Below are 13,293 nucleotides of genomic sequence, written 5' to 3' on the forward strand. Positions count from 1 at the left end.
CTATATTATTTTAGGAGGAGGGAAAGAGAGTATATCAAATGCTTTTTGTTGAGAAATTATCTTTTATCAGTTTATGTAAATTAGCTCCAGGCAATGGGCAGGACGTTGCCCAAAAGATAATGCTGCCTCCGCATTTCATCTCCATTTGTCCCATCAGCATCACTCTGTTCCAGTGACGTCGGCCTATCTATGGGCACAGGTATCAAGTTCCTTCTGCGCAGGTGTTCAACAAGCTGATTAGATGCGCACTGGAGATCATGGGGTATGGCACCTGCGCTGATGGCACTTGATGCCTGCGCCCATAGAAAGGTGGAAGGTGGAAGACTGCGGAGAAAAGAAGAAAACAGTAATGTGCATGCGTGTTATGTCCTCTCAAGCATCTGACGTCATAGGGACAAAGAATGGCTGATGGGAGGAGAGATATACGAAGATGGAGTGCGGAGGCAGCGTTATCTGCCAAAGTCCTCCCCAGAGGCTGGAAGAGGTAATTTACATTAAAGTGAGAAAAGATGATTTCTCAACAACAAGCCTGCTATGAGGCATACAGGGAGGACTTTTTTTCAGCAGTCTACAGGGTGGGCCATTTATATGGATACACCTAAATTAAATGGGAATGGTTGGTGATATCAACTTCCTGTTTGTGGCACATTAGTATATGGGAGGGGGAAAACTTTTCCAGATGGGTGGTGACCATGGCGGCCATTTTGAAGTCGGCCATTTTGGATCCAACTTTATTTTTTTCAATGGGAAGAGGGTCATGTGACACATCAAACTTATTGAGAATTTCATAAGAAAAACAATGGTGTGCTTGGTTTTAACATACCTTTATTCTTTCATGTGTTTTGCTATCAGTGTGTCAAGAGTGGGAGAAGAGGGTTGCATTGACAATCCAACACAATGGGCAACATTTGAACACATTTTATAAGTGGTCATAAACTTGTAAAAAACTCATGAAAGAATAAAGTTACGTTAAAACCAAGCAAACCATTGTTTTTCTTATGAAATTCTCAATAAGTTTGATGTGTCACATGACCCTCTGCCCATTGAAAAAAATAAAGTTGGATCCAAAATGGCCGACTTCAAAATGGCCATGGCCATGGTCACCACCCATCTGAAAAGGTTTTCCCCCTCCAATATACTAATGTGCCACAAACAGGAAGTTGATATCACCAACTATTCCCATTTAATTTAGGTGTATCCATATAAATGGCCCACCATGTATAACCTGTATGCCTATAGTAATAGTTTAGATAGCTTAAAAATGGTGACAGATCCCCTTTAAGACCCCACTAACACCCTTGGTTTGCATAATTACAGGGACATTCTACAAAATATTCTTGAACACTCAGATACAGTGACATCTGAGGAATATTTATATAGTGTCTAAGCACTCTTGGATTCCTCCGGCTCCAGCAGCTTCTGATGTAATCCTGTACAGGTCACTGATACATTGAGTCTGGATTACAACGTATGGACATGAATTGGAATATTCCATATTACAGCTGGCAAAGAGATGAAGCAGAAAGCCCTTTATGTAACTGTACAATAGCCTTTGATCATAGGAGATACAGGTGCATCTTACTAAATTAGAATATCATAAAAAAGTTAATTTATTTCAGTTCTTCAATACAAAAAGTGAAACTCATATATTATATAAAGTCATTACACACAGAGTGATCTATTTCAAGTGTTTACTTCTGTTAATGTTGATGATCATGTCTTACAGCCAACGAAAACACAAAAGTCATTATCTCAGTAAATTAGAATACTTTATAACAACAGCTTGAAAAATTATTTTAAAATCCGAAATGTTGGCCTACTGAAATATATGTTCAGTTAATGCCCTCACTACTTGGTTGGGGCTCCTTTTGCATCAATTACTGCATCAATGCGGCGTGGCATGGAGGCGATCAGCCTGTGGCACTGCTGAGGTGTTATGGAAGCTCAGGTTGCTTTGATAGCAGCCTTCAGCTCGTCAGCATTGTTGGATCTGGTATCTCTCATCTTCCTCTTGACAATACCCCATCGATTCAAGGTCAGGCGAGTTTGGTGGCCAATCAAGCACAGTGATACTGTTGTTTATAAACCAGGTACTGGTACTTTTGGCAGTGTGGACAGGTGCCAAGTCCTGCTGGAGAATGACATTTCCATCTCCAGAAAGCTTGTCGGCAGAGGAAAGCATGAAGTGCTCTAAAATGTCCTGGTAGACGGCTGCGCTGACTTTGGTCTTGATAAAACACAGTGGACCTACTCCAGCAGATGACATGGCTCCCCAAACCATCACTGATTGTGGAAACTTCACACTAGACCTCAAGCAGCTTGGATTGTGGCCTCTCCACTCTTCCTCCAGACTCTGGGACCTTGATTTCCAAATGAAAATTGGAACTCTGGGACCTTGTGGAGTGTGTCAATGACTGCCTTTTGGACATCTGTCAAGTCAGCAGTCTTCCCCATGATTGTGGAGCCTATTGAAACAGACTAAGCAACCTTTTTAAACGCTTAGGAAGCCTTTGCAGTTGTTTTTTGTTAATTATTTTAATTTACTGAGATAATGACTTTTGTGTTTTCATTGGCTGTAAGCCATAATCATCAACATTAACAGAAATAAACACTTGAAATAAACACTCTATTTGTAGTAACTCTATATAATATAGGAGTTTCACTTTTTGCATTAAGGAACTGAAATAAATAAACTTTTTAATAATATTCTAATTTAGTGAGATGCACCTGTAGATACAAAGCTCACCTCATTCTTTTTAATATACATGTACATATATTTGTTGGGATAAATACTTAGCATTACTATAAGAAATGTACTATATCATTGCCTTCCATTATGTATGTATGAACAATGGAAAGGCATTTCATGAAACCCCACTCAGATAAATTCTTGCTTTCTATAATACATATTGTATCGGCTTTTCCATCTGAAGTGCTCCCCTCTCCATTCATTCCCATTTCTAATGGTATAAGAGCTAATGTCTACTGAAACATATATCACAAAGTGTTCAGCCCTATACAAGAGCACTACAGTGTAGAATGACAGCAGAACAATGTCACCTATTTATTAATAATATTTCATATGAACATCTCGGGAGCTCCTTTTATCTTTCTTCTCCCGTTCATGGTAGTGTTTGTTTCAAAATGCTTTGAAGCATTACTGCTTCCCAGAAGGTCAGTGTGCTTGACTGCCAAGAGAGACGAGTACATGAGTAGCTGGGTAATGCATGTTATCACGTCTAGCTATTGACTTGTAAGTAGCACTTACAATCCTTGTCCTAGGGAGGTTCGGGATGATGACACTGGTGACCACAAAAGAGAGTCATGGACAAAAAAGAAAAAACCTCCTTCCCTTTTTTCAGTTCTTTGTTAAAGGTTTCTTAGAAACATGAAATGATTTCAAAGTGTTTTCTTCTGCCTTCTGCCACTTAGCTCCAGACTCTATTTTAGTTGATAAAGCCTTTCCTGGCCCAACATGGTTCTCTATGCATCTATGAAGCTTTAAAGAGAGCGTTCCTGTGCCCCATTAGACATCTTCATTCGCGTCCTCATAGTTCAGATATACATCGTGCTCAGCTCACCACCTTCATAGAGACATTGTGTCTGCGAAATATAAATGGAGCAATGGCAGAACACGGCCTCTCCAAACAAAGAGAAGATCTCGACACGTGTTTTCTTGTGCCACTTTTTTACCTATTATTTCAGTTTCTATATTGAGGGTTAATGACAGCAGCAAAATGTGATAACCTGGAGTATTTCATAAAGGTTACGAAGCTGTGAAAAGGGATTTTTCCTGTTTATGGGATTGTCTCAGTTTATAGTTGGAAGGGTTCCCCAATTAGGGCAGCACGCTGGCTCAGTGGTTAGCATTGTTGCTTTGCAGCGCTGGGGTCCTGGGTTCAAACACCAACAACAACATCTGAAAGGAGTTTGTATGTTCTCCTGTGTTTGTGTGGGTTTCCTCCAGGTTCTCCGGTTTCCTCCCACACTCCAAAGACATACTGATAGGGAATGTAGACTGTAAGCCCCAATGGGGACAGTGATGATAATGGCTGTAAAGCGCTGTGGAATTAATGGCGCTAATAAGTGAGTGAAACAAATAATAAAAATATATAATCAGATGATTACTAGATGTCCCAGTCAGTTGAGGGGACTTGTGGGAACCAATCAGTCTGGAAACCTGGTAACAGGTGTTTAATTTCCTTGCAGCAATACCATAGAGCAAATGAAGCCTTAAATAGTCCATCAACCCCTTGTCAATGGCCGCAGAACTTATATGGCGGCTGTGCACCATCACTATATGGAGCAGACTCAGGAGCTTACCCAGCTACGTATAATGGGAGTGCTGCCTGTATTACGCACCTAAGAGGAACTGATGTGCTGAAAGCCAATTCCAGCTGCATCAGTGTGACCTCCTGAATGTCACTTTTAAACAAGACAGCACCATTTAAAAGGCCTCCAACATGGCAGCAATCACTCCAGAGCCCTTCATCTCCTCCTCCACCACTCCCCATGCAATGTGATTGCTGGGTGCTGATGCAATACCATGGCCGCCAGCCAGAGGCCTACAGAAGTCCTTCATGTTTACTATAGTGTTACTCATATGAAGCCTTGTCTGTACTTGGACTTTGTAGGGAATTTTGTTTTCTCAGAGTGCAATTCTGCAGTATTGTACTGCATAGTATAGGTAATCAAGAGGTTGCAGTGTAAAATCCCCTAAGGGAACTAATAAGGTGTAAAAGAGAAAACATTAAAAACAAATGTATATAATATATATAAATTCCCCCCTTGCGTCCAAGCCTAAATAGCCAATGAAAAATATAAAAAATTAAAATTTTTGGTATTGCCGTATGCAGAATTGCCCAAACTAATTAAATATAACAATATTTATCCAATAAGGTGAACGATAACATTACAAATAATTTGCTTACTTTGTGCCAGAAATGTGCACTACAATTTTGGGGCATTTTTTGGCACATTGTGTGGCACATTAAGCCACACCTCTTTTCAGGTAAATCATGCCCTTTCCCAGGGAAGCCACACCCCCTAGTTGGACAAATCATAAAAAAGACTCTAAAACATATCATAAATATGGTGCAAATCATTAAAAACAGGTTTTTTTTTACCACAAATTATGCCACAATGCAAGAGAGTCGGATCAATGTAAATGACACTCGGCTCAAACTCTGATCAGAGTTTGAGCCGAACGTCAGCTTAGTGTGATCCGATTCTCTAGGATGAGAATTTCGGAGCACAGGTGAGGAGAAGATAGAGAACAAGATTACTTCATCTTTTCCAGAAATAGGACTGCATTCAGATGCCATCTGAGTGCAGTCCAATGATTTCTACGCACCCATAGATTTGCATGGTTGGGCATGGTCCGATTAGCGCAACATGCTGCAATTTTGTTTTCTCACGCCGCACGCTGATCAGCACTGCCCCACAGCACAACATTGGTCCGAGTGCTATCAGATAAAACATTGGATAGCACTGGTCCAATGTATACGCCGGTGTGAGGGAGCCCTTAGCTTGAAACATATGCCCCAGTGTGCAATATATCAGCTACCACAGATATCATGATAAGGACTCTACGTCTGCACATTACTACTACGAAGTGCCCAAACCTTACAGTTACAAGTAACACATAATAAAAAGGATTCTTCTATCAAGACCTGGAGCAGCCCAGGAATGAACACGTTCCTGAATGTGGACATGCTATTGCTTTTCTCCACAGTGCACTGGATGCTTTTATCCATGATGCATTCATAACCAAATGGAAAGTAAAATGATTTCGAAAAGTCATTTTCGTTTAGCTCAAACAACAAATCGATGCATCTAAAGAAACTTTTCATAGAAGCAGGAATTGTGTGTTTTCATTGAAGAAAATGCGGGTACTTAAAGTAGCAGAGAAAATGTCACAGTCTTTTATCGTGAATCATCCGACAACCAGTATAGATTGCGATGCAGTGTACTCAAGGAAATAGTTCAATATTGTCTGGTTGGTTCACCAAGAAAGTTGAATGAAGACCACCCACTGGATGGTTCATAGGAACAGATTCCTAAATTATCATCAAAGCCTAACACAGACTAAAAAGACTTTTCAGGTTTCATTCTGGTTTTCAGTATTTGTTATGAACACTAAGACTATCATAGTAGACCAGGTTATTGTTGCGGTTTCTCTGTTTTCAGCTTTTTAAACAATGTATTGACTTTACAGCCAGTCATGTACAGCCCCAAGTTCCCCCAAACATTGGAAACCTCTTGTAGCCCTATTTTATTCAGAACATAGATCTGAAGATGAATGTTAGACATTTTACCATTGCGTTTGAAAAAAAAAATATCTCATTTAGAAATTGATAAGAGCAACAACATCTTGACAAAGTTGGGGCAGGGCCATGTCTACCACTGTGTAGCATCCCGATTCTTGTTACAACAGTCTGTAAACGTCTGGGAAATGAGGAGGCCAATTGTTGGAATTTTGGGAGAAGACTTGGGTTCCATTCCGGTCTGATGTAGCTGCCCCACAGTCCCAGATCTTCTTAAGGCTGTGTGCCCACGATGTGGATTTAATGCGTTTCCGCGGCGGCATTTTCGCAGTGGAAACGCATTAAAATAGCTTGTTAAGAGGTCTGGGATGTATCCCAATGATAATCCGCATGTGCTACGCACATGCTGCGGAAATTTAAGCTGCGGATTATCATTGCGGAAAAATCGGCAGCACAACCAATTTGGGCGCGATTTTGTGGCAAAATCGCGCCCATTGACTTGCATTGAACCGCATAACATCTGCATGTATACATGCGGATGTTATGCGGTTCCATGCGCGGATGGTACCCGGGACTGGAGAAGAGGAGACTCTCATCCAACCCGGGTACCATGGTACCTGCAAGTGAAAAGAGAATTATAAAATAAAAAAATGATTCATACTCACCTCTCCGGCGGCCCCTGGTCTCCTCCCAGCGGCGTCCTCTCTCCTCGGCATCCCGTGGTGTACTGGCAGGACCTGCGGTGACGTCATTTAGTCAGCTGATGGTCACACAACCGCTGACGTCAGCGGTCAGGTGATGTTCGTGTGACCATCAGATGACTAACTGATGTCAGAGCAGGTCCTGCTAGTACACCGCGGGATGCCGAGGAGAGAGGACGCTGGGGGGAGGCGAGAGGCGAGTATAAGGTTTTTTATTTCTTTTTACTTCCTAATTTTTTTTTTTTACTTTAGATGCAGCATTTGATAGTAGAAATTTCCTCTAAGTTGGTCACACAATATAAATCTATGCCAGTTGGTTGGATTTATATTGTGTGACCAACTTGTCAAGCCCTTTTCCATGTGATGCTCAAAATCGCTTGGAAAAACGCTTGAAAAAAATGCATGCAAAAACGCATGCATAAACGCATGAAAGAAATGCATGTAAAATCCGCATGCGTTTTTTCTGCCAAGGAGATGCAGAAACGCTCAGGAAATTTCTGCTTCAAATTTGCATCGTGGGCACATAGCCTTAGGCTGTGTGCCCACGTAGCATTTTTAAAGCGTATATGCTGCGGAATTTCCGCAGCGTAAACGCTTGAAAAACGCATGTATATCCGCACCCCATGGTCCCCAATGGGATTCCGCAAGTTCTATGCACATGCTGCGGATTTTTCCGCAGCGTTTATGCCGCGTTCAAAAATCCGCAGCATGTCATTTAATTTTGCGTTTCCGCAAGCGGAATTGCCTTTGTCCAATACATAAAAAACGCAAGGCAATTCCGCATGTGGAAAACGCGTGATAAACGCGCGAAAAATGCACGATAAACGCGTGCGGAATTCCGCATGCGTTTTTCCGGGAGAGGACTTGCATTTATGCAGCAGAAATTTTCTGCTTCATAAATGCAACGTGGGCACATAGCCTTACTGGATTTTACATTTTATAATGTGGCCAATGCTTTTTATTGGCGAAAGGTCTGGACTGCAGGAGGCCAGTTCATCACCCGACCTCTTCTGAAAAGCTGTGTTATTGTGAAGGATGCAATATGTGGTTGCATTGTCTTGCTGAATGAAATATGCAAGGTCTTCCCTAAATAGACGTTGCCTTGATGAAAGCATATTTTGTTCTAAAACCTCTATATAATGCTCAGTATTGATAGCGCCTTGCAAGATGTGTAAGCTGCCCATGCCATTGGCACTTATACAACTCCATACTATAAGAGATTCAAGCTTTTGAACTGTGCACTGATAGCAAGCAGGATGAGCCTCTCTTCTTGATTCTGCGGGCCACAGAGTTTGGGGTTTCCATAAAGAATTTTCAATTTTGATTCATCTGACTAAAGAGCAGTTTTCTATTTTTTTCTCAGTCCATTTAAAATGAGTTTTAGTCCAGAGAAGATGGCAGTGTTCTGGATTGTGTTGACATATGGCTCCTTCTTTGTATGATAGAGCTTTCACTTGCATTTGTGGATTGCATGACACACTGTGTTCACAGACAATGATTTCTGGAAGTATTCCTAAGTCTATGCAGTAATTGGCACGACCGGATCATGCCTGTTTTTAAATGTAGTGGCACCCAAGGTCCTGTAGATCCAATACTCACTGTCAGTTTTGTCCTTTATATGTGAATTTCTTCAGAATCCTAATCTTTTGATGACATTATGGACTGTCGATGGTGGGATATTAGTCTTGGCAATTTTACATTGAGGAGCATGTTCCTGAAATTGTTCCACAATTTTTTAGACACAGCTATTTAGAGATTGGTGAACCTCTGACCATCTTTGCTTCTGAGAGACTCTACCTCTCTAACATCTTTTTACACACAGTTATGTCACCTAGTTGAAAATTGACCCTCCGTATCTTGATGTACGGTGCGGTATATGGGGTACAAAGATAGTGGGGCCATTCTTCATCAATGGAAACCTCAATGCCACTGGATATCTGAAATTGCTACATGATGATGTGTTGCCCTCTTTATGCACTGAAGATGGCACATTCCCTGAGCTTTTCCAACAAGATGGTGCACCACCACATTATGGGTGTCAGGTCCGAGCATTCCTACATGAATAGTTTCCTGGAAAGTGGATTGGTCGTCGTGGGTCAGTTGAATGGCCACCAAGGTCTCTCAATCTGACCCCCTTAGACTTTTATTTTTGGGGTCATCTGAAGGCAATTGTCTATGCTGTGAAGATACGAGATGTGCAGCATCTGAAACAACGGATACTGGAAGCCTGTGCTAGCATTTCTTCTGCGGTGTTGCTATCAGTGTGTCAACAGTGGGAGAAGAGGGTTGCATTGACAATGCAACACAATGGACAGCACTTTGAAAACATTTTATAAGTGGTCATAAACTTGTAAAAAACTCATGAAACAATAAAGTTACATTAAAACCAAGCACACCATTGTTTTTCTTATGAAATTCTCAATAAGTTTGATGTCACATGACCCTCTTCCCATTGAAAAAAATAAAGTTGGATCCAAAATGTCAGACTTCAAAATGGCCGCCATGGTCACCACCCAACTGGAAAAGTTTTCCCCCTCCCATATACTAATATGCCACAAACAGGAAGTTGATATCACCAACCATTCCCATTTAATTTAGGTATATCCATATAAATGGCTCACCCTGTATGTTCAGGTGTGAAAAAAACATATCTATAGAAGGTTTCCAAATCATTACATTCTTGTTTTCTTTACAGTTTACACAACGTCCCAACTTTCTTGGAATTGGGGCTGTACATTCGATTTTTTATATTAGTCAAACACGTGATTTCAGTGGGACCAGCTAACCATTTAATATGTATGGTGGCCTCCTAATTCATTTGCATGGCAAAAGTCAAGGCAGGTTAGAAACGGGCATTTGTGCAGTAGATGAGCTGCCGGCAGCGTCTTGCAGCCAGACCTTTAGTGATCCTATGTTTATCCTTGTAATAGGTGATAATTGTCTATAGGCCAACCACTTCAATCCTGTCCTTCCTAGGTCTTGTATCTTGAAACCAGAAACATGTCACGCTTCTTTCTAGATCTTGTTTGAGTACCATTATTATTTATAAGGTTTTGATATATTGGCATCAGGCCTGTTTTACATTCCTGATTACATTGCTTGTCCATAACAGGTAGCCTTATGCGCCCACGTACTCTGGAATTTTACCAGTTGTATGTCTTTTCAATTTTTTTTTTTTATATAATCGTGTACATTTTAATTACGTGAATACAGACTATGTTTGTTTTAATATTAGGAGTCCTGTACAATCATATCTGACTATGAGGTTTGACTAGACTATAAGCATTTGTGTACAAAGGTACCAATAATGTAGCATGGTTAAGTGTCTTACCTGTAGAGGTCTAGAATGAGCCCTTCTTTAAAACGAGAGCACAGATTATTTAGAAGACGCTCATGCTGTCCATATAGGCATATGAGATTGGATACAGGAAAAGGCTTCAGAGATAAACAAGTTATAGCTTCCACCATGCTGTACTGATTGATGTGCAGCCGGAAGTAATTTCCATTAAGTGCTTTGCCAGTTATCATTTCTTGTCCCTAAAATATCATTGTAAAAAGTATTTAATAAGATGATGAGTAAGGCTGAAGCGATAATGGTATATAAAACCAAACAATTCTATACACATCTTGCAGATTTAGTTTCACACTATTTAGCTTGGTTCATAATTAAATTGGGTCTGTCACTAGACTTCACAATTCAAACTGAATACATTATTAAGTAGTTATGTTGGATTTGATGAGGCTGGTGTACTTATTTTGAAAATTCATGTCAGAATGGCTGTATTATCCTGATGTTAAGATAAATCATCTCAGTCCAGCATCTAGCACTCATAAATTGATAATTTTAATACACTTCAAAAAGGTTCAGAAAGTCATTCTGATGTGGATTTTTAAAGTAAGTACATCAGTTTTAATCAAGTCTAAAAGACCTAGTTAATAATATACTGTTTGTGTTGTGTGTTGTGAAATATGGTGACAGATCCGTTTTAAAGGGACTATCAGCACAGAATGACTGTTTAAACCAAGTACAAGCACTTGATGCTTCATGGTGGGGAGAATAATTTAACTACACCTTCCCACCTGTTTGGTTAACCTTTATCTCCACCCTTCTCTAGCTCTATAAAGTCATATCTGTCAATCAAATAAGGGGAGGGTTGAAACAGATGTACAACAAGCAGGTGGGAAGATGTATATAAATTATTGGCCCCGCCATGAAGTACCGAGTGGTGGACTTAGTTTGAACAGTCATTCTGTGCTGACAGAGTCCTTTTAAGAACAGAATAAAAGTCTGAATATACACTCATAGAGCATCCAGAGATTGATGAAGACTTGGAGTAGGGTTTGTGACACCGTATGCTAAAAGTGAATTAAGTTCCAAAATAAGTGGCACCTTAGTGTAATAGTATGTCAAGACCCTCATGTATTTGTATTTGAGGCACCAAGGCATATTATTACATCAAGGTGATGATATGGACAGATTCACTGTAAAATAAGAAATATGCAAGATATCCTGGCAATTCGTCCCCTATATTTGCTTTTCATTTGATCCTATCAGATTGAAAAATAATTTGTCTACTTGTGTCTCAGTGAATTTTCTCCTTGTTTAACACCCTTCATTCTCAAAGTCCTTTATCTGGCAATAAGACAACTGACTGCAAGACTCTCCATCACTGCTCTGCCAGTTTCACCTTGTCTGCCAATTGCCTACAAAAAGTTTAAAAAAACAGAAAAAAATTCTCTCAAGTAATCGCCGTAAGACTCTTTGTTACATGAAAATGCTTAAAATGAGTCTTGCTAAAACAGTGGGTAACCTAATGTTTACTTTTCTGCATCATTTTTAGGTTTCCTATTAAAAAAAAATGTAATTACGCAAAATCTGTCCCAATACTTGACTGCATATTATTTGATACACTTCCGATTTTGCAAGTTTTCCCACCTACAAAGAATGGAGAGGTCTGTAAGTTTTATCATAAGTACACTTCACCTGTGAGAGACAGAATCATTAAAAAAAAATCCAGATCACATTGTATGACTTTTACATAATTAATTTGCATTTTACTGCATGAAATAAGTATTTGATACAATAGAAAAACAGAACTTAATATTTGGTACAGAAACCTTTGTTTGCAATTACAGAGGTCAGACATTTCTAGTAGTTCTTGATCAAGTTTGCACACACTGCAGCACGGATTTTGTCTCACTCTTCCATGCAGATCTTCTCCAGATCTTTCAGGTTCTGGGGCAACATTGAGTTTCAGCGCTCTCCAAAGATTTTCTATTGGGTTCAGGTCTGGAGACTGCCTAGGCCACCCCAGGACTTTGAAATGCTTCTCACGAAGGCAATCCTTAGTTGCCCTTACTATGTGTTTCGGGTCATTGTCATACTGGAAGACCCAGCCACGACCCATCTTCAATGCTCTTACTGAGGGAAGGAGGTTGTTGGCCAAAATCTCATGATACATGACCTCATCCATCCTCCCTTCAATATGGTGCAGTCGTACTGTCCCCTTTGCAGAAAAGCACCCCCAGAGTATGACGTTTCCCCCACCATGCTTCACGGTTGGGATGGTGTTCTTGGGGTTGTACTCATCCTTCATCTTCCTCCAAACATGGAGATTGGAGTTGATACCAAAAAGTTCTATTTTGGTCTCATCTGACCACATGATCTTCTCACATGTCTCCTCTGGATCATCCAGATGGTCATTGGCGAACTTCAAACGGGCCTAGACATGTGCTGACATGAGCAGGGGGACCTTGAGTGCCCTGCACAATTTTAATCCATGACAGCATAATGTGCTGCTAACATTAATGTTTCAGACTGTGGTCCCAGCTCTCTTCAGGTCATTGACCAGGTCCTTCCATGGAGTTATGGGCTGTATCCTGACCTTTCTCTGAATCATCCTTACCACATGAGATGAGATCTTGCATGGAGCCCCAGACAGAGGAAAATTGACAGTCATCTTGCGTTATATTATGTATATGTTTTAAGGTGGCTAATGGTCGCGTAGTCGATGGGAGGTACAGTATGTATCACAGAGATGGCTGGTCTCCGTGATGTAACCCAGAGTATTTTCTCTAGTCCACGCACGCACTAAGAGGACTAATTGGTGCACCTGGGACCGGGTTACGGGTAGCTGTGAAGAGTTGGGCGGGTCTAGCTACCCACATACCTCACCTCTGAGTGTGCTTAACAGCCTATATAATGGAGGCTGTTGTTTCTCACAGGGGCTGTGTTTGGAGGGAGAAGGCCTCCTGTGTGTTGTCTCCAGACTGAGCTGTGTGCTGGACACGTACCCACCTGTGTGACCACAGGTCCGGCATACCAA

The 13,293-nt window shown here is 40.8% G+C and overlaps 1 protein-coding gene across 3 annotated transcripts in view; it reads right to left on the reverse strand.

The window, feature by feature from the left end:
- Nucleotides 1–13,293, reverse strand: part of CFAP61 (cilia and flagella associated protein 61) — a 423,133-nt gene that overhangs the window by 112,239 nt on the left and 297,601 nt on the right. For all 3 annotated transcript variants that reach the window (XM_073672462.1, XM_073672463.1, XM_073672461.1), the window contains one exon: nucleotides 10,299–10,504. In XM_073672462.1, the coding sequence (XP_073528563.1) occupies nucleotides 10,299–10,504 (206 nt within the window). The remainder of the gene's footprint in view (nucleotides 1–10,298; nucleotides 10,505–13,293) is intronic.

The sequence above is a fragment of the Phyllobates terribilis genome, unplaced genomic scaffold, assembly GCF_046119375.1.
Source record: "Phyllobates terribilis strain yellow unplaced genomic scaffold, ASM4611937v1 Scaffold_3__8_contigs__length_932513732, whole genome shotgun sequence".
NCBI classification, from domain to species: Eukaryota; Metazoa; Chordata; class Amphibia; order Anura; family Dendrobatidae; genus Phyllobates; species Phyllobates terribilis.